Source organism: Fusarium venenatum (genome assembly GCF_020744135.1).
Source record: "Fusarium venenatum strain MPI-CAGE-CH-0201 chromosome Unknown EDB82scaffold_1, whole genome shotgun sequence".
Classification (NCBI taxonomy): Eukaryota; Fungi; Ascomycota; class Sordariomycetes; order Hypocreales; family Nectriaceae; genus Fusarium; species Fusarium venenatum.
The window spans coordinates 10,184,383-10,210,087 of record NW_027072129.1 but is presented as its reverse complement, the minus strand read 5'-3'; the positions used below and the strand labels follow the sequence as shown (position 1 = coordinate 10,210,087).

General features: G+C 49.1%; 11 protein-coding genes across 11 annotated transcripts; 4 read left to right on the top strand and 7 right to left on the bottom strand.

Annotated features, from left to right (window-relative positions):
- Positions 1-355: 355 nt before the first annotated feature.
- On the bottom strand, positions 356-1,010 carry EDB82DRAFT_472792 (uncharacterized protein; the record flags this gene model as incomplete). The annotated part of the gene is made up of 2 exons (XM_025735176.1): positions 356-799; positions 855-1,010. 2 exons carry the CDS (start codon positions 1,008-1,010, stop codon positions 356-358), a joined length of 600 nt encoding a protein of 199 aa, XP_025587870.1.
- A 3,016-nt stretch (positions 1,011-4,026) lies between these two features.
- On the top strand, positions 4,027-5,571 carry EDB82DRAFT_107442 (class II aldolase/adducin N-terminal). The gene is made up of 4 exons (XM_025735187.2): positions 4,027-4,530; positions 4,773-5,297; positions 5,351-5,466; positions 5,520-5,571. The coding sequence occupies exons 1-3, from the start codon at positions 4,379-4,381 to the stop codon at positions 5,442-5,444; spliced, it is 771 nt and encodes a 256-aa protein (XP_025587871.1). The 5' UTR covers positions 4,027-4,378; the 3' UTR covers positions 5,445-5,466; positions 5,520-5,571.
- Positions 5,572-5,703: 132 nt separating this feature from the next.
- On the bottom strand, positions 5,704-7,038 carry EDB82DRAFT_492592 (uncharacterized protein). The gene is made up of 2 exons (XM_025735198.2): positions 6,659-7,038; positions 5,704-6,609 (listed from the first exon to the last, which is right to left on the bottom strand). The coding sequence occupies exons 1-2, from the start codon at positions 6,952-6,954 to the stop codon at positions 5,751-5,753; spliced, it is 1,155 nt and encodes a 384-aa protein (XP_025587872.1). The 5' UTR covers positions 6,955-7,038; the 3' UTR covers positions 5,704-5,750.
- Positions 7,039-7,240: 202 nt separating this feature from the next.
- EDB82DRAFT_522069 (mitochondrial 54S ribosomal protein mL53) lies at positions 7,241-7,587 on the top strand (the record flags this gene model as incomplete). The annotated part of the gene is made up of 2 exons (XM_025735209.1): positions 7,241-7,421; positions 7,475-7,587. 2 exons carry the CDS (start codon positions 7,241-7,243, stop codon positions 7,585-7,587), a joined length of 294 nt encoding a protein of 97 aa, XP_025587873.1.
- A 215-nt stretch (positions 7,588-7,802) lies between these two features.
- On the bottom strand, positions 7,803-9,008 carry EDB82DRAFT_421715 (inorganic pyrophosphatase; the record flags this gene model as incomplete). Its single annotated transcript, XM_025735220.2, has 5 exons — positions 7,803-7,944; positions 7,997-8,080; positions 8,133-8,476; positions 8,530-8,649; positions 8,826-9,008. 5 exons carry the CDS (start codon positions 9,006-9,008, stop codon positions 7,803-7,805), a joined length of 873 nt encoding a protein of 290 aa, XP_025587874.2.
- Positions 9,009-11,035: 2,027 nt separating this feature from the next.
- On the bottom strand, positions 11,036-12,942 carry EDB82DRAFT_492583 (Eisosome component PIL1-domain-containing protein). Its single transcript, XM_025735242.2, has 4 exons — positions 12,649-12,942; positions 12,453-12,535; positions 11,758-12,283; positions 11,036-11,696 (listed from the first exon to the last, which is right to left on the bottom strand). Coding segments are annotated over exons 2-4 (936 nt in total). The 5' UTR covers positions 12,455-12,535; positions 12,649-12,942; the 3' UTR covers positions 11,036-11,288.
- Positions 12,943-14,204: 1,262 nt separating this feature from the next.
- On the bottom strand, positions 14,205-16,208 carry EDB82DRAFT_107242 (Ribophorin I). The gene is made up of 3 exons (XM_025735265.2): positions 15,630-16,208; positions 14,723-15,577; positions 14,205-14,672 (listed from the first exon to the last, which is right to left on the bottom strand). Exons 1-3 carry the CDS (start codon positions 15,974-15,976, stop codon positions 14,393-14,395), a joined length of 1,482 nt encoding a protein of 493 aa, XP_025587878.1. The 5' UTR covers positions 15,977-16,208; the 3' UTR covers positions 14,205-14,392.
- Positions 16,209-17,943: 1,735 nt separating this feature from the next.
- On the top strand, positions 17,944-19,842 carry EDB82DRAFT_107121 (putative hexokinase HXK1). Its single transcript, XM_025735287.2, has 5 exons — positions 17,944-18,222; positions 18,275-18,300; positions 18,351-18,761; positions 18,815-19,269; positions 19,324-19,842. Exons 1-5 carry the CDS (start codon positions 18,093-18,095, stop codon positions 19,745-19,747), a joined length of 1,446 nt encoding a protein of 481 aa, XP_025587880.1. The 5' UTR covers positions 17,944-18,092; the 3' UTR covers positions 19,748-19,842.
- Positions 19,723-21,388, bottom strand: EDB82DRAFT_107096 (arginine N-methyltransferase 2). The gene is made up of 2 exons (XM_065606963.1): positions 20,033-21,388; positions 19,723-19,972 (listed from the first exon to the last, which is right to left on the bottom strand). Exons 1-2 carry the CDS (start codon positions 21,291-21,293, stop codon positions 19,938-19,940), a joined length of 1,296 nt encoding a protein of 431 aa, XP_065465943.1. The 5' UTR covers positions 21,294-21,388; the 3' UTR covers positions 19,723-19,937.
- A 1-nt stretch (position 21,389) lies between these two features.
- EDB82DRAFT_107084 (uncharacterized protein) lies at positions 21,390-22,503 on the bottom strand. The gene has a single exon (XM_065606962.1). It carries the CDS (start codon positions 22,372-22,374, stop codon positions 21,664-21,666), a length of 711 nt encoding a protein of 236 aa, XP_065465942.1. The 5' UTR covers positions 22,375-22,503; the 3' UTR covers positions 21,390-21,663.
- On the top strand, positions 22,504-25,517 carry EDB82DRAFT_107129 (VTC domain-containing protein). The gene is made up of 3 exons (XM_065606964.1): positions 22,504-22,554; positions 22,735-23,243; positions 23,299-25,517. Exons 2-3 carry the CDS (start codon positions 22,812-22,814, stop codon positions 25,261-25,263), a joined length of 2,397 nt encoding a protein of 798 aa, XP_065465941.1. The 5' UTR covers positions 22,504-22,554; positions 22,735-22,811; the 3' UTR covers positions 25,264-25,517.
- The last annotated feature ends 188 nt before the right edge of the window (positions 25,518-25,705 follow it).

Below are 25,705 nucleotides of genomic sequence, written 5' to 3'. Positions count from 1 at the left end.
CCGATTGGGAATCATGAGCCAATCACAAACAGAAGACCCACATCAGACACGACCTCAGTGGTCGCGCCGCAACTTGTAAGTTGAATCACTGTGAGATCACGAGAAATTGGAATGAATTGAGGCGCAAAAAAGAGGTATTGTATTCATGCTCATATGCCGAGCCATATGTGAACGCGAAATGATTACCCAAAAAAACAAAATTTGTCCATGAAATTGATCAGACCCGTAGGCCTTATCATGCTGTCCAACGTGTCACATCTTGAAATCCAAACTCCAATCATTACCGCTGTAATAAAACCCATTAAATCCTTCTCCGTCATGCCAAATCAGATTATCCTAAAGCAGGAAACCCAATTTACAGAGCGAAGATAGCGGCAACGAGACCGAGGAAGGAGACACCACCAACGAGGGAAGAGGCGGCGTTACCAGTCTCGGAGACCTCAGCAGCGGTACCAGTGGCAGTGCCAGAGGCAGAGCCGGTCTCCTCGGAGCTGGAGTCGGAGCCGGACTCGGACTCAGTAGCGGAGGCACCAGTGGCGGTAGCATCAGACTCAGCAGCAGTACCGGTGGCGGTGGCCTTCTCAGCAGCGGAGGAGGCAGCCTCGGAGGCCTTGCTCTTGACATCGGGGACGTCGGTGCCACGGGGGGTACCATCAACGGACTTCCAGTAGTTGTCGGCGATACACTCGTTCATGCAAACGGTGTACTTCTCAGTGTCGGCCTCGGAGCCCTTGCCCTTGGGGCAGGCGGCAACACACTTGGTGGTTTCCTCGATGTTCTTCTCGTCAGGAGAGGGAACCTATTGGGATTGTTAGTTTTCTACACATGACAGGGGAATCGTTGTTGTAACATACAGTGATGCAGTAAGACTGGCACTTGACATCGCCAGGCTCACAGTCGGAGAGGCAGTCGGCCTGAGACTGCTGAGCAGGGTCGAGGGAGACGGTCTTGCTCTGGGCAGCGGCCATGGTGGCGAAAGCGCCGGCAGCGAGGATTGATGTGAAACGCATGTTGATGGTTTTTGGAGTTGGTATTAGAATTAGTTGAGTAAAGTAGTTTAAAAGCGAAAGTGGGAATGGTAGTCTGGTCTAACGAGTGACAGATTTGATATGACAACGAGGGTGAAGAGGGAAAGGAAAGAAGTCAGTAAGAGACGGGGCTGGACAGTCCTTTTATGAATTCTCGAGTAGGTAGCTAATAGCAACATATGCAGAACAGAGCAAAGGGGCACCCCCCTCAGGTCAGGTCAGGCCAGGCCAGGCCAGGCAACCCACAGATTCGAGCTAGACAAGACCAGGCAAGAAGCAAAGTCTCAGACCCCATCACCCCAGGCCCAACTAAATGGACTCTAGGACTGCTGAGTGAAATCAACAGTAGGTCACACTAACAAGAAGAGAGCGCCAAGGCTGCACCCCCCGGCTCATCGGGGGATAGGGATCCATCAGGTCCACTGAATGAGGTGGGACAGGGAACATGGGGTGAGCGAAAAGAGGAAAGGGACCCATGATGGCGCTAGAATTGTGGCCGCTTGGATCCATAAATTTGATCAGGAAGAGAAGATTGTGGACTGAGAGAGACCCATGGTCTTTCACGGGTTGATCAATCCGCTTTGCCGTTCGTTTTGAACAGTAGCTTTCTGTACGCATGATGCATACAACATATTCGGGGTCCCGTATCATGGCAACGCAACACCATCAAATCGACATAGGGGGACTTTTGGTCTCTTTGGTAATGCCACGCAACCCCCCGCCTCACACAACAATACATCTTCACGTTGTGCCACCACTTATTAGAGTTGAACAAGTTGGAGAGCGAGAGTTACAATCGGACAGTAGCGAGCCCAGGAGACAGACGAAAGAGGAGACTCGACAAGGGCGTGAGATTTCCTTGTCGATCCATCGGGTGAGTTAGGTATTTAGTTAGGTGTGATCACATCACAGTAGTAATTTGGTATAATATCTGGGGAAAAAAGCCCAAACCTCAATTTTAAATTTGCAAGCCATGATGCAGAAAACCACCACTCATTTGCCAGCCCGCACATGGGTTGACTGGGGGAGGAAACGCCCAATTGCTTGGATCAAGTCGCCTGTAATTCCGGCTCAGTGCAGATCCTGCAGTATTCTTACCCTTGTTGTCCTTTTGTCTGTGAATGGTTCTTTCTCTCTTTCTCTCTCTTGCTCAGATGATCGGGACGTCGCTTAGACCTGGGCTCGGCAGAGAGACTTATGATGCTTTCTCAAAGACGTTGAGAGGCAGAAAATAACATTGACCCACATAGACTGATCCTATTCCTCCACTTTGACCATCAATTCATCCATCCATCATGACCAGCTTCGCCTCCATAACCTCGTGTTGCTGAGAGGTATGGCCACCATCTGAGTCTTTGAGCCTCTTGAATAGGTGGTAGTCTGGACATTGTGTTGTTTCTGTCAGAAATTAGAGTCTTGTCACACTGATTTGCAGCCTTCAAATTGACTCTTCCTACTGCTTTCTCATGTTTTTGTTGTCCTCCCAGCGTCTAACTTTAGTTACCTGCACTAGGGAAGGATCTGGAAATCGATTGGACTCGAGTTTGTCTCAGGGGGTGACCATGCCATCCGTAGACTAGGCCAGACAACAATAGACCCTGCCTCCATTTGGAAGCAAGCTACAAGGGGTGAGAGAGCGAGCGGAAGGGTGTCCGAGACTCTAAACCACCAGGGCAGTGTTTGCAATCCAGCCAATCCGATACAACTAGACAAACAACACAATAATAACAACACATGGAATGGTTTGCCTTTACAGTATCTACAGTGCCGTAAAATATTTTATATATTACTATAGTCACATATCGAGCATGTGCATCACTGTGATGAATAAAAGCCACTTTGCTCATCTTGAGGCCTTTTCTTCCTGAGTAACAACACGGGCCGAGGAATTCAAGACCATTTCTGGAGAATCGAATTGAGAGACTTTGTTTTAGAGTGAATTTGTTTGGTTAACACCAGCGTCATGTCAATGCACTGTCACTAGAGGTGCTCAACAAACTCTCTTCTATTCGCTTCTTCCCTCATAGAGACAAGAGAGCCACGTACATGGCGCATCTTCTGGCGCGTGTAGCGAAAACTGAGTCGGAAAAAAGTGTGGGTGAGTTGACGACAAACCTAGACACAGACAGGGCCTGGCTTTGATCTGTTGTCTGTCGCTTGTCGCCTGTCACCTGCAAAAGCTGTCGGCTCATGCTCTCCCATGAATACGAGCTCTGTAGTAACCATCCCTGTCCTCCCCATATTGGGATGGATGCCAATGCCGTTGGACTTATTCCTTTCGTTATTAGGGGCATTTGCGAATTATGTGCCCTGTACGAATATCCATCCGTACCTATATGTACTGCTACGGTTATTATACTTGAGTACTAGGATCAGGGCTTAGCTTCCCGGCATCGGCGTGAGAGCTGAAAATGGTCATTAAAGCCAGGTCCAGGGCCAAGACCAAGAAAAAAGATGGTCTTCTCACACTCATCAAACAAGTGAGATTTAATTAATATTATCCACCAGTTCTTTAAACTCCCAGGCATCAGATCAGGTTTCTTCCAAGGCATTCGTCCACCGTTTAGGTAGGTGCCGTTGCTACCGTACATCTCAAACTTTGAGTCATCTACTAGATAGGATATGAACCCTTGAGTTAATGCATTGACCTGTTGTCTCAACGGGCGAAGTATCGTCGAAGCTTCACGACGCAACAGGCAGAGCCTTGGTTCGGCTCTGGACCGTTCTCGGCCTTTCCGTCCCCATTCCTATTCATAGCACGCTTGACTTGCCACCAGATGCAATACAACATCAGATTCAAGCATGAATGCGCATAGCATCGAGATGTTGGAATCTGGATTGCATATTAAGAACAAAAAAACGTCGCACAAGAGGTCTTTGCGGTCAAATGGATTAAGGGAAATACATCTAACGCTTGTACATTATAAGCGCCAAACGCTCTCAAGCTACTGTTTCTAATTGTTCAATTAGTTAGACTGTATTTAACCTAACAGCCATTGCTTCAAATGGTAAATTTGTGGCTGTCAATTGGACGGATCTCTCTCATCTCTCAGAAACGGTGACGCTTGTGATTGCACAGGGCACCTACAGACTCTCCAGCCACTAAGATGCTCTAAAATCCTAGGCTAAGCACCTATGGCTTTTGGGTGTTAAGATTGGTACCAAAATCTGCACTCCATATCCATTGATTGTGCTTTGACCGTGATATCATCTCATTTCCCTGTGCATCACAAGCTGTTACACCGAGACCGCCACAGCCGCCAACCACTTCCGACATCCGTTTCGGCTGCTCCGATATACTCACTAAATTAATCTTGGATATAACATATTCGAGACCTAAAGAAGGCAAGATGGCAGCTGAGCAACAACGCCAAACTGGCGATGCCCTCATTACTTCGGAGGATCCTAACCATCCTGCCAACCTAATTCCCTCGCTATGCGCAAAGTTCTGGAACTTGGGCTGGGTCACGGGTACTGGAGGTGGCTGCTCTATTCGAGATGAGTATGTCTAACTGCTGTTGACTTTATCTTCACTTGACCCATTCATTGCTTTACCCCGCGACCCCGCGATCATGAGTTGGAGGAGGCGCAAATATTTTATGCCCCCAATTTGACTCAAGTAGCTATCGCCAAATGTGTTACTCCCCTCTTCAAGTGAGGAGGGTCGCCAAACCAGTCTTTGCTATTTGGATCAAGCCATCTTTGACAATGCGTATACGAATGATACTCATATAACGGCCATAGTGATCTCGTATACATCGCCCCCTCAGGCGTGCAAAAAGAGCTTATGAAAAACACCGACATCTATGTCATGGCCCTCTCTGAGCAGGACCCCAACCACAACAAGATCAACCAGCGTACATATCTGCGATCCCCTCCCTGCTACAAGCCTTCTCAGTGTACTCCTCTGTTCCTCGCTGCCTTCACCCGTCGAGGAGCTGGTTGCTGCATCCACACTCACTCACAATGGGCTGTCCTCGTTACTCTCCTGCTTGAGTCTCAAGGCCCTGGAAAGGACCGTGTTTTTGAGATCAACAACATCGAGCAGATTAAGGGTTTTGGCCGTGGCATGTCCAAGACAGGCAACTTGGGCTACCATGATACCCTTCGCATCCCTGTCATTGAGAACACCCCTCATGAAGAGGATCTGACTGAGTATCTCGAAGAGGCTATGGACAAGTACCCCGATACATATGCTGTTCTCGTCCGTCGTCATGGTGTCTACGTCTGGGGTGACAATGTCCACAAGGCCAAGACTCAATGCGAGAGGTAAGAAACCATTTGATCAGCCACCTCCAGCACTTCACACTGACACATAATAGTCTCGACTACCTCTTTCAACTCGCTGTTGAGATGAAGAAGCTTGGCCTTCCTTGGATCAGCGAAGTTGAACAGATTGCCCCCCAGCGAACATAGAAAGGAGAGGCATATCTTGTATGTACATACTCCGATAGATAATATGCAGTGGATATATGCGGAATAAAAAGTTAGGCATGTTGAAAAGGATACCGGATTTTGATGGAAGTTGAAAGGAGAGGTTCGACATGTGGTTACAAGGATCATGGGCCATGATGAGGGATAAGAGAATGAATATCTCAGGTTATGATGAATGTAACTCACACATACAAGTGAGTTTCACAACCATTTAGTAGTCATAATACTCATGGTTACGCGGTCCTGGGAACTGATCATTTGTTGGCGCAAAACTAAATGACTATTGCTTTATAGTTCATCTCTAGAGCGTTCCTGCTCAACGACCTCGGGTTCCTCCCACATCCTCTTCTTTGGGTTCTTAACATTATCCTCATCGCCCTCGGGAATATTTCCAAGTTCTTCTGCGTCCCTAATCACATTCACAATCTTATCCACCTCCTCCAAGATTTCAGCTTCTTCAGTCTCAACTTGGATAGTGGGCAAGTCATCGCCAGGCAGACCCTCAACGGGAACACCTTTGCTCGGCTGTCCAGCTTCTTCCACTTTGCCCGATCCAGACCCGGCGTGCATCACTGCGCTACCAGCCGAGGTGCCCAGTCCAAACATCAACCTCAGAGGTAGCCAGACAAGCCACCACATGGGCCCGTACAGCAACCTTCTGAAGAGTAGCCACCCAAGCGTTATACCCAGCATGTAGAATGCCGTTTGGAGATACCATGTATCGCTCTTCTGCGAGCGCAGCAAAGTTCCTAGTAAATCCTTCGAGCTGGCCAGCATCGAATCCAAATCCGTATACGACTCGTTCAGCTTCTTCAACGCAGCGGATGACTCAGTCAGCGTCTCATGCGCAAACTCGCTTCGCGCCAGCTCCGCCTGGATCAGATCGTGCGTGCGCCGTAGAGCATTAGTCACATTGGCGCTTGCTCCAACAGTCTGCTGGTCCTCTTCGGTGAGGCTGGACTGTTGCTGTTGGGGGTGGTAGTGATGGCGTTGGGCACGGTTGGGCTTTTCGTCGTCGGGGTAAAGAGAGTTGTTCTCGGATGCTGGTTGTGAAAATGATGTAAGGAGTAGCTCGCGTTCTCGCCTTTGCGCCTGCGCAAGACTATGTTTCGCTGCCAATCGTGCTTTTCGAAAAGATAGGCGACAACTGTATCGTATTAGAAATAATTCAAGACAGAGGCTGGTGTAAGTCGTACCCTTCGAGCTCCTTTCCAATTTTTTCGACACCTTCTTTCAACCTGACCTTATCATGCTTTGCACCGCGGAGGAATTCCACCTCTTCTTGCAGAAGCTCATGCTCTTCTTCTCCATCTCGTAAAGTACTTGTAATTTCTACACTCAGCTCGCCACTTTCGCTACTCTCTTCGTCGGTGTTCAGGGGCACAGAGCCAGGTTGGAATTTCAGCGTTCCGAGTCGGTCGATGAGCTCTTTGAGCTGTACGGTGGTTTCTTGTAGAGCAGTCAGGCGCTCTTGCAAGCCCTCGAAAGACATTTCGGGCTTACACGAGTCGTGATATTGTGTCGGGGTGGAAATTTAATTGGTATGTACGTGCCTTCGTAAGTCGATCTCGAAACGTGGTCCATTAGCATCATGACGTTACGGTGGTCGAATGATGCCCCTTTAGGACAATATGCATGTACCGAGGCACCCTTCCGACCTCGAAATTTCAGCATCGTGAAGCTGCCGAATAACGGCTAGGTGAATTAACGACCACGTTCGACGCCCTCATTTAATTAATTTCGCCGAATTGCCCGCACGCTGTGCCTCCGCCGCCGAGATGATTACAAAATTCATGACAGAGGTCTCGGCCAAGTTCAACCCGTTCTCGACCTGCGCGAAGCCAGCTCGTTTATTCCTCACATTCCTACCCCCGAATGCTCGAGCCAACGGAACAAACATCACATCGACGATTCTACCTCGAAATTCTACAGAACCTAGCTCTCTACGGGTTAAGTTCAGTACGTTGTCTCGTATAGCCGCGTTGGAGGGGTCAATGGCTAACCAGATACAGAGGATGGCAAAGAGCTCAACTTTGATTGCCAAAAGGTCAACATCAAGGGACTTGTCGAGGAGGTGGACCGACATTCACGCCAATTGCAAAAGGCAGCCGATTTGACCGATTAAAATACCACTTTACTGTATCACTATCATGCATTGACGGCGTTGAGGAAACGACTCATGTACATCTACGAATCCCAGCGGGGCAACACAGGGGTCTTGTATAATATTACGACAATTGGCATCATGTTTTACATTGCTCCGAGCATTTATGCTCAACTTTTGTGAAGACTAGATGTCCATCCGAATTGTTCTTTTTATGCAAGATGGTCTATAAACACTTAAGCAGAGGCACCGCTGATGAAGAACCACTTGTCAATGGAAGCGTCGATCTTCTCGGCGGGGAGCTCCTCGTTAGCAGGCAGAGGAGGAAGCTGGTCAGGGCTGACGCGAGAAGGAGAGTGCTGGACAGTGACGTTGGTGCTATACATGAATTAGTATGAATCTTGCATGTCAACCAGGATGAGAAACTTACGTGGAAACACCGCCAGAGGGGGTCTTGCCAGTGACGAGACGCTCCCAAGCCTCAGCGCACTCGCGGACAACGTCAAGAGCGTAGCTAGAAAAGGGTGTTAGTTTTGAAATGGCAGCAACGAAGTAGCAACACTCACTCCTTGTTCTTGCACTCGCCAGTGAAGGCAAACTGGTTCTCGGGCTTGCCATCGGGAATCTTGTAGATACGGAACCACTCATTGGTGGCACGGAGAAGACCGGGCAGGTGTCGCTCAACGTCCTCAACGTCGTTAAGCTTGGAAGCGAGAGGGTCGTTGACATCAATGACAATGACCTTCCAGTCAGTCTCCTCCTCGTCGAGGAGAGCCATGACACCGAGGACCTTGACCTGCTTGATCTGACCGGGGTAACCGACGAGCTCACCGATCTCGCAGACATCGAGAGGATCGTTGTCGCCCTTGGCCTTGGTCTCGGGGTGGACAGTGTTGGGGTCCTCCCAGGTCTGGTGATAGAGTTAGTGGTACATTCAGATCATGATAGATTCGGTCAACATACCTGGGGGAAGGCACCGTAGTTCCACAGGTAACCCTTGTGGGGGAAGCAGTTTCGGACGTATCGAAGCTTGCCCTTCTTGATATCCTGCTTGATAGGGTTGAGAAGCTCCTCCTTGGAGATCTGGAGAGGGATTTTGTTAGCATCAACGCTTATTTTGTTCTGTTGGTCTGGGCGGTGATTGCGCCATGAGGGGGAGGGGTAATGTTGGGGCACACGACAGCTGTTGATAAAGCGCAACAAATTGTGAGGAAGACACGAGGCAAGAAATAACAGCAATTGATGCAGGAAAAACATACCTCAAGCTTAGCGTTGGTCCATCGGGGAATCTCAACGACCATGTTCAGGATAGTCTGCTCCTGGTTGGCATAGAGAGGAATATCGTGGAAAGGAGAGACGGGCTGTCCATCCTTCTCGATGTAGACTCGGTGCTCGAGGGTGTTGGGAGCCGCAACCTTGCGGACGGTGTAGTTGGAGGCCATGTCGGGCTTTTGCTTTGAGACAGGACCGGTGGGTGATGAAGAGGTGGAAAAGTGTCGAGCAATCTGAGCTGTCCGACAAGAAGAGATTTTGGCGGTTGACGTAGCAGAGGGAAGGGGTGAGGATGGAGGGGGCGGGGCACTGTTTCTCCCGCCCGAACCCGAGTCTGTAGCAGCAACAGGGCTGCGTGCTGTAGAGGACGCCATGTAATTGGCCCGTCCTGGTACGCGAGATGACAGCAGTGGTAACGGCGCTGCGAGGGGCCTATGCAGCAGTGTTCCAGTGCCTGTAGTGGTGCGTAGCGACCTCTGGAATAACAGACGGCGGTAGAACATGAATAGCAGTCTTTGAGGGGCTGCGAAGAGTGGAGCAGCCCCGGGGAAAAGGAATAGAAGGAGGTAGAGAGGCTTTAAGGGATTGATATCAAGAAGTATACGGTGAGTGCACGGAAACCTTGCCCGTGTCCAGGTAGACTTACACCGCGGTCATCGGCTGTTGTGTGACAAGAGAGACCGAGGTCTTTTTTCTTGCAAGGCCAGACGGAAATTCAGTCGGTCAATGGAAGGAAGATATTGACGGAGAACTAACTGATCTTGGATGTCATGATGGGTCTCGGCTGTGCTAAACTTGACTGGTTTATCTGCCGTGTCATATCCACACAGCACAGCCAACGGCAGTCCGAAGAGCTAAAGAAGGCCATGATCGATTCAATGTCTTGACATGAAACATATCCTCTTAAGTCTTAGAGTATAAAAATAAGTAGTCTAAGAACCATAGTCTAAGGAGCATAAAGTGACCTACTAATTTCGTCTCTTATGCTTCCAGCGGTCAATTTTTCTAATCCCCTGAGGGCCAATGAACACGATACCTATCTACTTGGTAGTTTTATTTAAGGCTGGCTTATTAAGTGGTTCCGATCACGGAGCAAAGGGACTTTTTAATTGAGGAAGACCAGTTTGAACATTAAACAGCGAAAACGTGTTATCCGTTTTCAAGGTGCTAGGCAGTCCAATTGAAATTACTTGCATATTAACTTATAATTCACTTAACTACTACTATGTCCCCAGTGTAATAAAAAAAAATAACCGCTGGGAGGATAAGAGACGAAATTAGTAGGTAGGTCACTTTATGCTCCTTAGACTATGGTTCTTAGACTACTTATTTTTATACTCTAAGACTTAAGAGCTAGGTTGGACGAATGTTCAAAGAAACGCACTTTCGGCGCGAGGATAGTATCGTCGTTTCCATCTATGTTGTGTCCACCTCGTCGTGACCAGCAGATGTTTTCTCAGTGTTGTCATCCGACTCTTCTCCATTTCTGTCATCGTCGTTGCTTGTCTCCTCGCCGCTCGCATCCTCCTCGTCCCTCTGATCGTGCGCATCATTTCGATATTTCTGCTCATCTTTCTCCCACCTGGTCGGATTGCAAAAATAGCATTCATGCTGCGCCATGAACGAAGTTGTAGTTGGATACAAAGCATGAGGACAAGCACCCGTTCTCCAGAACTCCTTGCAATGTTTAGTGAGAAACATTTTTGTATGGCGCAGTTTCTCGCAAGCGCTGCAACGTGTAAACTCGCGCAGTGTAGTACACATCTTGTAACCAAGGAGATCTTCCTGTGATATTGTGTTGTGACGAAGTATTTTTGATATAGAATTCCAAAGCGATACTTTGCGGCCAACTGATGTCTGAGCTGGAGGTTTGGTGATAATATACAGCCCTAGTTGCTTTGAATCTGTGCTTTCCTCGCCGAACAAGCACCTCGTCTGTGATGAGTGGTTAGCCTTGGCTTCTTGCGCGGTGATAGGAAGATATACTTGCAGTTGGTTTGGTAAGTTGACTGGTTACGTTGGGTTGTCAGTTTGGCTTGCCGAGTCTCTTCATGGTTATACGTCAAGTCAGGAGCTTGCAATAGTTGAGAAGGAGAAAGGAGCAAATGACGTCCTGGGAGGTTTTTATGCTTCATAACGTAAAGTTTACTTTGAGGAAGGTTCACGCGCTGTCAAACTTGACAAGAACTATACCACATGACGAAAAAACTGATATGATTTAACTGAAAAAAAAAGCCAAACAGTACTTGCAGGATATAAACATACAGTACCTCATAGCAAACCCATCGGCACCAAACACTACCTACCCGATACTAAAAACTCGCGATAAACCAACCAAGCGAAGTCAAACAAAAGTGAGTAAGGCCCCTCACTTGCTCAGACAAACAGACAAAGCTCGCACCAGCTAAGAGAACCCGTTCCCCCGCGCTCAATAGACTATAATTATTCTCTTAGCCAGCGACTTCAGCATAAACGGAGGACTTAATACCCCTTTGCTCCTGAGGAGATGTTTCGGACTCCAACGTGGCAGCCTCAGACTGAACAGGAGATATGTGATCGTCATTTATCTGCGGCTCCTTGCCTTTTCCTTCGAGGGTTGGGGATCGACTCTCAATAGGAGTAGAGAAACCCTCGGGCTCGGGCCGCCAGTCACGAAGATCGTCCTCGGCATCGTTAAGAATCTGTCGAGCCTGAGAAGAATGCTGGTAGGCGCCTCGGGTATCGCCAGGTACAACAGGCGAGTCGTCGAGGAGCTCCAGCAGACGGCGGCCATGCTTTGCCAAGATAATCTGCTTCTCGGCTCGTTCGATGGTGGCGGCGAACTCGGCAGCATAAGCCTCCTTGAGCTTCTGTCGGGTCTGAAAATTAAGTCAGTAGTTTTCTCAAGACCGAGGGTGAAGAGTGTAATTCGCAACATACAATGTTTGTCAACTGAGCCTCGGCAACGAGATTCTCAGCCTCAGCTCGCACCAACTCTTGCTCAAGGACAGGCACCCTTGTGCTGCCAGGCTCCTTCAACTTCAGCTTTTGAATCTCATCGGCAATCTTGTCCTTGTTCTCTCGGCTAGGCTGCACACTCTTCTCGGTGTTGCGAATAGCCTTGAGGTATGATCGAGATTCATCAAGCGCATGAGCATATGTATCTTCCTGTTCACCCATCTCACTCAAGACGACACCAACCTTGTCCGAGATGTCACTGATGCTGTCATCACCAGTGTGCTCACCCCATTCTGACAGCTGAGTTGCGATTGAAACTCGTTCACGGCCGGCCGTCTCGTGAGCGCCGATGAGGTTGTTCTCGGATTTGATAAGACGGAAGAGCTTACGGGACAGTTCAGGCTGGACTTGTCCTCTGAGTGAGTTAAAGGAGAAGCCCCCTTTCTTACTACCAGCAGAAGCGCCAGAGTTTTTTGATTTGTTGGAGCGAATTGAAAGTGCGCGATTCCTGAGAAAGGGTATCACGTCAGCTGGTGTTTCCCCTGATATCGACCCATTGCGTGAGGCAGATGCATCGAAGCTAAAGCGCGACATTGTTATAGGAACTTGGTGAGTTTGGGAAGATGCGCGCAAACAATAGATGGAGGTACGGCGATGGATGTAAATGTTGAACTCACATGTTGACGACGAAATGGATCTCTGTATCTGATTGTTTGAAATGCAAGAAAGAACTATGTGGGATTGTATCGAATGCGCCTTCCTTTACACGGTCAGTTCTGGCGTCTCAAGACGCTGTCTGTTCCTACTTTCCATAAGGAGACAAATTACAAAGCAGCAGCATCGTGAATCAACGCCCACCAGTGACAAGCTTACAGTAAAATAAGGCGACTCAGTACTTCAGCTGAGGGGCCACTTTTGAAGAGTAGATCAATGTAAATCGTATGGGACTTGGTTCCGAGGTTACAAGGGGGATGGATGTAAGAGATCACCAGAAGGTTCAGTGTCAACCCAAGGGCAGGGATCGTGCAGGCTTTAAACAAGTTGGAGAAACATTTTAAACTGACGTTGACGACAATACTTAGCTACCTACCTAAGAACCTTTCCCTGCTTTCAGAAGCGCGAGTGCCCTTTCATGTTATCGGATGCACTGGGACTTACATTTGGAGTAACGCGCTGTCTTAGAGAGCTCCTTTGGCTCAGTGGCGGAATGCAAAGTGATGTCATGACCACTTTAGCGACGATCCAGCACTGCGGGACACTCCGCACCCCGCCCAAGCGATAGAGAACCTACGTCAACCAAGAGGCATCTCTGAGAAGACCTCAGCTCAGCTCAAGATGTGATGAACCCAAGATCCGTAGCTCCCAAGAATATTGGTCAAATAGGCGTGCCCATGTTTCATTCTCATATTGGTCTTTCTCTGTTGTGATAAGTAACAATAAATTATCGTCTAGCTCATTTCATTTCATTCGTTGCAGTGCTTAATCCTGTCCTGCAAAAACGCCCTGCTGTACCCATATCTTTAACAAGACAATTATCCTCCACCACAAGTCATACGTTCCGCATCAATACAAAAAACCCATTGCCAATACCACTAAACGCAGCCTGCCAAGTGCTACTTTGCTTTGTACAACGTCATACTTTCTTCAATTACACCCGCAATTTGCCATTGCTCCTCTCTGGACGATCAACGGCGCTCGTAGACAACACGTTCGCTGGTGCGCGGGCTGTGGCTGTAAGACCGCCTTGAGACACTCGTGTAGCTGGCTCGTGGAGAGCGCGAGGATGAGTGATGGTGATGGTGGTGGTGGTGATGATGACCGGTGTATCGCCGAGAAGGCGTGATCTCTTCGTGGTAGTAGTACTTGGTCTTGGGCTTGGGATCACTGAAACACATGTTGGCGTTTGTTTAAAGGTTTGTTACGCGAATAGTTTATCGGTTGCGAAATGTCGTAGTAATATCGAGTGATTGTTTCAAGCTGTTTTGATTGCTGCGACAGATAACGTGAGAATGCGTATTGACTCCAAAATATGAGATATTATTGATTTGTACGATGAAAGATAAAAAAAGAACGTGTGAGTGAGTCTTTGAGGAGGGTTCTTTCGTTTGATCTTATACCAAAAATGCCCAATGCCCTGGCGTCTTTTGCCCGGTTTCTTTCTGACCAACCCATGTTGGCACAACCTGGCGCAAACAAGGAGAGGGGTCCTTGACCAAGGATGACCATTCGGAACTTGCCTCACCCACCCATCTCAACTAAAGACGAAGTCCCTCCACACATTCAGAGCCTAGAGCAAAGTAAAGTTTGCTATTAATAAGAAGGCTGGACCTGGTCTTACGAACTGGCCAACCTGTGCAAATAACGGCTTGGGCCCTGGCTTTTTTGTAATGGGTGGCTTTGCTGACTCAAAGCCTCGTTTTGGTTAAAACATGACCCAAGCCAAGCGAGCGTTTAACAGTCATATGACGCTTCCTCACTTTTCAAACTAGAAACTTGTTTCATTATGAGATTCCCTTCTATGTTGCACTTTTACATCCTGTCTTAAAAATTCGCTTCCGCAACCCTGCAAAGCGAAGATTTCTCGATCAAAGACAGATGCCCCGTTCTATTTAAACGTCTATTTCTTCTGCTTAAATTCCACTTGCAGTTGACCCAGAGCCCAAGTAGTCACGAAGACCGCCATCGCACTGGCAAAGATGATTAGAGGCTTTCGGAGAGCGCTCGACAAAGGCGCATCGTAGGAGATGATGAGGTATCGATCCCGGAACTCGTCAACTAGGTTTCTCGCCTTGATACTGACATGCGTTCTGCCAATGGTGTCGAGGTAAGTTCGGGTTAGATCAACCGAGGTCGACATGATGGACGACTCGGGAACGTTGGTGTAGAACTTGACGTTCCTATTTAATGGTTAGATTGATTGCAAACAAGGATCAGCGTATTAACTCACTCAGCGCCCTCGGGGAGAAGGACGTTGACGTTGACTTGCTCATACTCGACACCCTCGAGCTGCTTGGGGCCCTCAATGAAAGGAACTCGAAGAACGTAACCTCCAGTCGCCGTCTTGCGCAAAAAATTGGAAGTATCTGAGTTCCATCCGATAGTGAAAGGGGCCTTCCAGCCGCCGAACAGAGGGTAGCGGAGCTTGATCTCAAGAAGAGCCTCTCGCTTATTGGATCGGAATCGGGACGTCGAAATGTTGCCAATAACATCGACATAGTAGGCGTCCACACTTCCTACCTGGAGAGGAACTCGCATGTCGGAGAGCGCATGACTGGGGCGATTGCCTTGGATCAGATCCTTTGTGAAGTCTCCTCGGCTGAAGGGGCCGGTCAGGTTGGCACCGCGGTAGTGTAGATCGTAGTACTCCTCAAAGGCAATGTTGCCGCCCCAGTGGCTAACCTCGATATCACGGTCCAGTTCCTTGACGTGGGTCACAGGCTTCTGAAACTCGAAACGAACACGCGCGGGGGAGACGGCACCGGCGGGCTTCTCCTCAAAAGGACCATAGATAAGCTTGGAGCCTTGCTTGACGGGGTACTCTTTGACGTCGCCACTTCCAGGGAGCTTTGTGTAATCGGGAATGTTGGAGGTACCGGCCTTGACCTCGGTCTTCTGCTTCTTCGTGGTGTAGGCGGATGGTGCGTAGACGGAGAAGTCGTAGGCGAGGAACTGTCTAGCTCTCTGGGAGATAGCTGCAGGAGAAGGGGTATAGGCCTTCAGGTAGTAGTAAGTAATGCCGAGCGTCTGTTGAGCACCAGGCTTGAGTGGCGTAGGTAATTGAATGCGGTAGTATTGGACATCACTAATGTGTTGAGTTAGCATTATTATCTCGGCGTGAAGCTTGAAGAAGCTACCTGTTGGCGTCGTATTCGACAGTCTCGGCCACAAACGGCCCCGCGTTCGCGTCCTTTCGATCTTTGACCTCGAAACCTCCTACACGAGGTAGCTGTTCAGTGGTGAATGGCACATAGTACTCTGTCTGTGGCTCCTTCGCGACGTTCTCAACAAGGACGTTAATCTGTTCTTTGACGTAATTCTTCTCGAGGGAGATGACGTGCACCAAATTGGCGTTTTGGAAAACCTGGGGAGGCTTGAAGTCGGCAGGCAGGATGATCTTTGATGTCTTGGACTCGGTGCTTGCGCCAGCGAGTGCGGCGGAGACCAAGCTAAAGAGCGCCGTGGTAATGGCGAACGGCTTCATGATGACGGCTCGGGTGAAGATTTACTCATCAATTGAGTAGATCCAAAGCTGTCAGGTATGAAAAGATTCGTGGCCGTGTGCCGAGGAGAATTGTGGACAAACAAAGTTTGGTTGATGCAAGCTCACAACTCTCGACACCTCAGCTTCGCAGCACTCCTGAGACAGCTTCCCAAAAAGCATACGTTGCACGTCAGCGAAAGCTTCAGGGTAGGTCAGGTTGCGCAGCCAATGAAAACGTGGCTAGATTGATGAGACGGGAGAATCGTAGCGCCGGACCCGGGCTGGTATGTTAGCATTAGCTTTGCATATCCATTGTTACCATTTTGATGGGGCTAGAGATGACTGGGCGGGCTGTCGAATGCTTGAGGTGTCAACAAGCTTAGAGGTACCTTGGCTTGGGGACCTCCCCACGAAATGTGGCTTACTGTGACCTGACATCATGTTACCAAGCTCAAGATATCAACTCAACGTGGCCAACCCCCATGTTTTCTACGACATAGAGGTTGAGAGAAGAGGTATGTGTATAGTCGGTGTATTATGTTAGCATGGTCCTTCTCTGGTAACTCCTTTGGAATAAAATATTCTTTTGACAAATAATTGAGATATATGTTATTGTTGCGTGACTATCAACTTAGTAGCCACTAGACTGTCCCCTCCAACGGCCCGACAAGAGCTCAACACCAGGGCTGTAATCGAGGGGAAAGAAATCCCAATCCACAGTCTCGGACCACACCGGCGCTTTTAAGCGTGAGGCAGCTAATTTCAAATCAAGACCAGCTTCAAAGCAGGAGTTGTCTTTTTGCTTATTTTGCTTTGTGATGAAGCGGTCAATGCGTAGGTAGCTAGAAGCAGCTGCAGGCATTTAGTAATTACAAAGATATGTACATGCTGCATGCTTGTGAGATAGTTGAGAGTCGAGAATCCAAAGACAAGACATTTGGCGGGGACCTGGGATGACCTGGGACTGGTCAATTGGTCATAAGATTTCAAATAAAGTACATGTCAACACTTCATGCAGGTAGATGTACTTTAATACTGCCCAGCCGATTAATGACCTGAGGCTCCCTGCGCATCTTCCGTTTAACGGGCAGCTTCCACTCACTGAGTGAGAATCTATTAGCTGCTTCTACTGCCTACCACAGCCAAACGTCGAGTTAGCCTAGCCCAGCTCGTACCTCCTCTGCAGCTACGTAAGGTGCTGTCTGCTCCACCTACTTCCCTCCATCCTATCCTGTCCCATAACTTATCTGGTTTGGCCTGACCTGGGCTACTTTAAAAACCCTCTGCCTCCCCCTACCTCGACCTACTGCTATCGATTGCTTAATACCTATACCAACCTCTTCTTTTTTTGGTTCTGTCCCTGAAAACCCTCCCAACCCAAACACGTTCCTATTCAACTTCAACAAGAGCTTACCCCGCCAAATCCGAACCCCGCCAAATCAGACATACCTCACCAAAATGGTCGGTCTTGGTCCTCGTCGCCCTCCCTCCCGAAAGGGTACGTATGCCCATTGCTTGTTTCGTTACTTCTTACGCATTCCCCTCGTGCCGCCAAGCTTGACGTCTTGTGGTTTTGGATGCCTTGATTGTACTTTTGCCAGCTGTTGATTGTTCGAGATTGGTGGGGCAGAACCAGCAAAAATGAGCTGCAATGACGATGTTGGCTCCATCTTCAGCCCAGACCGTGGAGTCAGACGTCAGAAGCAAGATGAAACCCTCTATACTTCGATAAAGGTCGCGATTGGGAAACCAGCAGTGCAAGATCGAAAGCCCGTACCATTGACTGCTCGAACTTGTCCAAATGCAGGCTTCCGCCATGGTGCACTCAGTTCCTGGAACCGTGACATTTATGCTTAAAGAAGAAAAGAGCCGCCAGAGATGGTGTATTACGTGAGGTCGACATTCATAGCAGGCATCTCGATTCGCCAGCTGGCAAACATTGTCCTACTTTCATGATGTAGGCGCGGTACTGGGCAGTGCCTTTGTAGCACTAGAACCAGAATGCGTTTCTCTTGGCAACCTCCCTTTTCTCCAGAACCTTCCCCTTTATTTCCCTTACAGCTGTACTACAAAGAAATAGCAAAACAACGTCAAGAATCAATTGCTAACGACAAACATGACAGGATCTATGGCCGATGTCCCCAAGGACCTCGCCGAAGAGATTAACAAGCTTGAGAATCTCTTCACGGTAGAGCCCAGCAAGCTTAAGGAGATCACCAATCACTTTGTTTCTGAACTCGCCAAGGGTACGATACACGAACAAAGGGACAGACTGAGATATGAGCTAACACGAAGCAGGTCTCAGCGTTGAGGGCGGTAGTATCGTGAGTTAGAAATATTGCATTTCAAATCCTGCTTCTAATGCGCTCTTTAGCCTATGAACCCTACCTGGGTTATGTCATACCCCGATGGCTATGAAACCGGCACCTACCTGGCCCTCGATATGGGCGGCACCAACCTGAGAGTGTGCCAAATCACACTCACTGACGAGAAGTCTGAGTTCGACATCATCCAGTCCAAGTACCGCATGCCCGAGGAGCTCAAGTCCGGCACCTCTGAGGAGCTGTGGGAATACATCGCCGAATGTCTCTACCAGTTCCTCGAGACACACCACGGAGACTGCAGCAAATTGGAGAAGATCCCTCTTGGTTTCACATTCTCGTACCCCGCCACCCAGAACTACATCGACGAGGGTATCCTCCAGCGATGGACCAAGGGCTTCGACATTGACGGTGTCGAGGGCAAGAACATTGTCCCCATGTTCGAGGAGGCCTTGAAGGCTCGAGTATGTTGGATTGACCTCGAAGACAACAACGACTTACTGACCACGGTATACAGGGCGTTCCTATCAAGCTTGCGGCTATCATCAATGATACTACCGGCACATTGATTGCCTCCGCCTACACCGATACTGCCATGAAGATTGGCTGCATTTTCGGCACAGGCTGCAACGCCGCATACATGGAAGACTGCGGCTCGATCCCCAAGATTGCTGACCTGAACCTGCCTGCTGATTTGCCTATGGCTATCAACTGCGAGTGGGGTGCTTTCGACAACGAGCATAAGGTCCTCCCCCGAACTCCCTACGATGTCATTATTGATAAGGAGTCTCCTCGCCCTGGCCAACAGGCTTTTGAGAAGATGATCGCTGGTCTCTACCTTGGTGAAATCTTCCGACTCATTCTTGTCGACCTTCACGACAACAAGTCCATTCACATCTTCGAGAACCAAGATATTGCTCTCCTCCGCAAGCCTTACTCTCTTGATGCCTCTTTCCTGTCTGCCATTGAGGAGTACGTTATAATACACATCTGATACTACGATCACAACTAACCTACTATTCTTAGGGATCCCTGGGAGAACCTGTCCGAGACAAACGACCTCTTCAACAAGAAGCTGAACTTGAAGTGCACACAACCCGAGCTTGAGCTTATCCGCAGAACCGCCGAGCTCATCGGCACACGAGCTGCCCGCCTCTCGGCCTGTGGTGTTGCTGCTATCTGCAAGAAGAAGAACTACCAATCTTGCCATGTCGGTGCTGACGGTTCCGTATTCAACAAGTACCCCCACTTCAAGGAGCGTGGTGCCAAGGCTCTGCGGGAGATTCTCGACTGGCCCGAGAAGGCCAACAAGAAGGACGAGGACCCTATTGAAGTCCTGACTGCTGAGGACGGTAGCGGTGTCGGCGCCGCCCTGATTGCCGCCCTGACGCTTAAGCGAATCAACGAGGGTAACATGGCGGGTATCCTTCACCCCGAGAACTTCAAATAAACTCAAAGCGGAATCGATTTAGCAAAGGCGTGAGGTAAACACAACGGTTTAAGAATGGACCGGAAAATGGAGAAAGGGGTGTACTTGAATCATAGCACGGATAGACACGAGGGGATGCTCAAGGACTACCGAAAGGCGAGTATGTCACGGACAAGCCCCCTAATTTCTGTTGATGGATATATATGTACGCTTAACCCATGAATGTGCAAATAGGTAATCGATATTCTGTGAAGTAAATTAGCTGGGTCGTGTCATCGTAAATGGTGGCTGTATGGGTTGTCTTACTGTCCAGGGTCCAGTAGCGTCTTCGTACGCCCTCCCATTCTCCCTCGCCAGCCTTTTCTAGACCAGCCATGTCTACATCGCTCTCTTCCCATTCAACGTCAAGACCGGCATCAGCACACTGCATCTCGACTACCTTTGTGTATACATCGTAACAGATCTTTCTGTCAGCTCCAAGTCCGTTGAAGAAGCTGAACTTGCCGTCTTGGTCCATGATGCCGATGATGCACTCGGAGAAGAAGTGACGCAGCTGTGAGTAGTCTTCACCAAAGGTGTCGAAGTAGATGGCGTCGTAGACCTCGCCATCCTCAAGTAGCCTGGGCACAATATCCTGCCACTTTCCCTTGTGCACCTTGAAGGCACCCTCTTCAGGTCCGCTCTTCTCCCAGCTAGGGCCGAACTTGGACTTGTCCTTGGAAAGGTGTTCAAGGACGCTGGGGTGCGCCTCGATAATGTGGTGGCGCGAGGGCTTGAGCTCGGCGAACATACCATCAACAATACCCATACCAAAACCAATGTTGAGGATGCGCTTACCCGGAGCTGAGTCGGGGATGAGGGCGGCAACGGAACGGCGCATAATGTCCGTCTCCCAGGCCATCATGACACCATTAAGATCGGAATCAACAAGCTTCGCATCGTCGTATACTAGTTTTGAGTTGAGATACTCCTCGCTCGTAACTTGCTTCTCTTTTGCATCAGGAGGAATGAACTTGGGCTCTTCTACGGTAGGTTCGACGTCCTCGGTGGAAACCAGCTGGGGAGCCTCCTCATCGTCGTCCTGTTGGACCTCCATCTCTTCGTCACCGTCCTCTGAGCCAGATGAAAGCTCCTCATAGCCTCCCATAAGAGCGAACAGAAGCTCTGCTCGAACTCCAGCCTCGAGGCAAAGTTGGTAAAGAGACTTGCGACCCAGTCTAAGAGCAAGACAGCCGGGTGTCTCATTGTTGTTGTCGACATCGTTCCAGATGGCACCTTGAAGGAAAAGATCATGGATTATTTCCCTGGCCTCCTCAACTGAACCATCTTCTTCCTCGTCATTATCATCGGGGGAAGCAGGCCCGCAAGCACGGATGGCTGCATGCAAGGGTGTCTCTCCGGTCTTGGGGTCCTGGGCATTGGCCTTGCCAGTTGTTTTGAGGAGGTTCTTCAAGCCACTCCTGTCGTGGCCCCAAGCATGGTATAGAACTTCCCGAATTTCTCCAGGGCAATCAGATGATATGCGCGCAGGCATAGAATCATCGAACTTGGATGCCGTTGCGGCCATTATGACTTGACTTATGGAGGGGCAGCTAGTCACTATCAAAAAATAAAAAAATGTGTCGCGGGGTTGTTTCTTTGGAGGGGCACACAAGCCTTGGAGATGGTTAGTGGACCAGAAAAGTTGACCTCTCAGCTTTGTGGTACAAAAATAAACAGCCTAAGACGTCGGGTCTAAGTGGCGTAAACCGATCTACTGATTTCGTCTCTTACGCTCCTAGTAGCTAGTTTTCTAATGTCTTGATGGATGGTTGGACAAGACGCAGCAAGGGTGGATGAACGGTTACACCCGTCTAGGCGTTTGTCTAGGTATCTCGAAATGGGTTGAGTGGAATCAATTAGAGCCGATTTCCCGAGTATCGAGGCAGGATAAATCTCTAATCTGCCAGATTCGTGCAAGTTGACGGGGCCAGAGACTTGTAGAACACGGACTTGATTGTCGAATTTGACACCGAGCGAGCCTCATCTTTGCTCCACTGAACATCCCCAGTCGAATTGACCCATGCACTCCACTGTAGCAGGCTACTAAGTCTACCAGGCCGATTTGATACAAGCTGGGGGCTTGTTGATTTGATTTGATTTGATGCATTCGTTATACACGTGCATATGTAAAAGGATGAACCTGGATGATACAGTGTCTTTAGGTGCAGTGCTGACTGGCTAAAAATGTCACATCGAATAATCCATGAACCAATAGTTTGTGCTCGCATACCGTTCGTGTTATAGTCCAATCTGTGCCTGCAAGAATGACGCTTCAAGGTTGCGATCCGTGATGGAGTTGAAAGAACGGCCGCTAAAAACTCAGCGGATCCTCTCTCTTCTTCAGCGCCAGTTTTCTTGCCTACTACGTTCCCCTGGCCACCCACTGACCTATTTGTAGTGACGTGCACGTTGCTACAGGACATATTATGATTCGTCAATGCGCTGAGACTCAGAGCTGTCTCGAACCTGAGCTTGAACCCGGGACAACGCCAACTAAGCCAGGATTGGCTTCTTGCTCCACATAACGCGCGACCTAAAGTCTGTTGATCGAGGCCGACGATAACAAGCGACCAAGAAATCAATCCGAGGCAGGGAAACCTTGACATTTTTCGTACCGTAACCCAACTTAACTTGCAGTGGTCGCTTTACGGTTGGTCGTCAGTTGCCCTTTGCATTGCGAATTGATCATTTCTGCCTCTTTCCGTCTCGTCGCCAGTCCTGGACTCTTAACTTCGACTATTACACCAAAACATTGTCTCGCTCTCTCTTCTTGTTATTTTCTCCAGGTAAGCAACCATAACAAGAGCTGCCCTTAGCACAAGCAACGAGCTGCATCACTAGCATCTATCCATTGATTGTTTGATCCATTGGCTTTGTTACCCATCCGTCTATTGCTCTCGCCGTTGAACTCAATCCCACGGATGCGACATCTTATTTCGTCAATGCGCACATGCTGATTGTTCAAGACCTCAAGACCCATTCCAGAACTTGGCTCAGCACCCGCTCGGGCAACAACCCATCGGTTCGACCCGGTGTCGTCGTCATGAAGTTCGGAGAGCAGCTTCGCTCTAGCGTTATCCACGAGTATCAGTGGTACTATATCGATTACGATGGTCTGAAGGATGAGCTTAAAAGGTCTACTGGCCCTATCAAAGGTGCAGCCAAGGGACCTGAATGGACCGAAGATGACGAGACACGATTCGTCGCCAAGCTCGAGATCGAGCTGGAGAAGGTTCACACAAAGCAAAAGGTGAAGGCTATGGAAATTTCCCGTCGCATTGCTGTGAGCGAGCGCGAGGTCAAGGAAGTTGTTAACCGCCTCAACGAGCGCGGTCTCGGTGAGAATGGCCCTACCGAGGAAGAGTTTATGTTGCTTGAAGAGGATCTCAGCGATATCATTGCCGATGTCCACGACCTCGCCAAGTTTGTCCAGCTTAACTATACCGGCTTTTACAAGATCATTAAGAAGCACGATGTAAGTCACCGCCCTTTACGGATCCCATGCAGCAATGATCTAACTCCACGCCCAGAAAATGACCGGATGGTACTTGAAGCCCGTTTTCGATAGCCGACTTAAAGCCAAGCCCTTTTACGAGGAAAACTACGACGCGTCTGTCATCAAGTTGTCCAAGCTTTACGACCTCGTCCGAACTCGTGGAAATCCCGTCAAGGGTGACAGCGCTGCCGGTGGAGGTCAAGCCAGTTTCATCCGTCAAACGACTAAATACTGGGTTCATCCCGATAATGTGACAGAATTGAAGCTTATTATCCTGAAGCACTTGCCTGTTCTTGTCTTCAATGCCAATAAGGATTTTGACCCTCAGGATTCAGCCATCACGTCGATTTACTACGACAATCCTGATACGTGGGACTTGTACGAAGGCCGACTGAAGAAGACCGAAGGCGCCGAAGCCATTCGATTGCGTTGGTATGGTGGCATGAAGACTGAGACTATTTTCGTTGAGCGCAAAACACATCGAGAGGATTGGACTGGTGAAAAGTCCGTCAAGGCTCGGTTCTCCATGAAAGAGAAGAATGTCAACGCATACATGAAAGGAGAGCTTCTCCCTGCTGCCATATTTGACAAGGCACGCAAGGAAGGCAAGAAGTCTGAAAAGGCCATTGCTGAGGACGAGCGATTAGCATCCGAGGTTCAGTACTCAGTGCTCAAAAAGGGTTATAAGCCTGTCTGTCGATCTTTCTACAACCGTACTGCGTTCCAGCTTCCTGCCGATGCTCGAGTACGAATCTCCCTTGATACGGAGCTGACAATGGTGAGGGAGGATAACCTCGATGGTCGCTCTCGCTGTGGAGACAACTGGCGACGTATGGACATTGGTATAGATTTCCCCTTCTCGCAGCTGCCTGCTGAAGACGTTGAACGATTCCCTTATGCTGTTCTGGAGGTCAAGCTCCAGACTCAGGCTGGACAAGAGCCTCCTGAGTGGGTTCGACAGCTTATTTCGTCACACCTGGTCGAGGCTGTTCCTAAATTCTCAAAGTTCATCCACGGCACGGCTACTCTGTTCCCTGATAGAATCGATCTCCTACCTTTCTGGATGCCACAGATGGATGTCGACATCCGCAAGCCTGTTACCCACGACTTCGGTATTCGACGACCTGGCCTGTCAGGAACAACAAATACATCCGATGATGATGAGGACCTGGACTCCGACGATGAAGAACTTGAGGGTTCTGGTCGCAATGGTACTAACGGAACTAATGGTAACAACGGAGAATCGAGTGCGCAAGGCGCCAGCCGACGCCGAGGACTTCCAGCTGTGGATGTGGAGGGTCAAATAACCGACCTACCTGACGTGAACGAGGATTGTCTTTACGATTCGGATGAGGAGTATGACGAGAACTATGAGCTGGAAGTCGCTAAACGTGAAGGCGGCTGGCGCTACTATTCGACTCTGCTCTCCACCAAGGGCCGACACATTGGACAGGCTTTGGGACGACATACGGTTACTGCGCTCAAGGCAGCCATACCCGCGCCTCGTAGCACTGAAGTCCCACGCAGCGACCGACTGCAAGGTCTGTTTGGACAGGGCGTCATTCAAAACAAGAGATTCAAGGCGCCTCCTGGCAAGAAGATTTACGTACCCGTGCGAGTCGAGCCCAAGGTCTATTTTGCGGCCGAGAGAACGTTTTTGGGATGGGTAAGTAAGATTCTATCGTCGTCAAACACAGCAACTAATATGACATTGCAGCTCGAATTTTCTATCTATATCGGTACCATTGCTGTAACCCTACTCAACTTTGGTAGCCATCCTACGCGAGCTCACTTCTGGGTAGCAGGCGTCTTTACACTGCTCGCCATTATGAGTCTCTGTTATTCCGTGTTGACGTACCTCTACAGAAGCCAAGGAATTCGATCTCGCAAGGTTGTCAAGTTCTACGACCGCTGGGGACCGAGTGTACTCTGTGGAGCTCTCTTCATTGGCGTGGCTCTCAACTTTGCGTTTGAGGGCAGAGAAAGGGATCTCTGGTAAAATACAGAGTTATTGTTTAGCTGGCTATTTGTATACTGTGTGGCTTGAAGCGATTATTGGGAAGTGGTCATGATAAGCACGGGCAGAAGTAATCAATCAACCTTTGTCAGGTTTTTTCTTAGTGTATTCTATAGCAAGAAGATGGAAAAGAAGTCATGAGAGGGATAGGCGATATTTGAAATAAAAGCGCCATTGTACAATCTTTGTTGACTAAGTCAATATATGCTCACGATAGCCAATTCGGCGTCATACGATCTCTTCAGACCTTTACCTACTGCAACAACTTCCAACATACTGGCCGCTTTCGAGAATTCTTTTGCTACCAGAATTCACCATCCAACTTCGGCCCAAACTGGAAGTCTGCTGAACAAGCCCTCAAAGCTTCGCATGCTAATATTTCTCCGTATCAGTACGGAGCTGTAATACTTATTGCAATTATCCA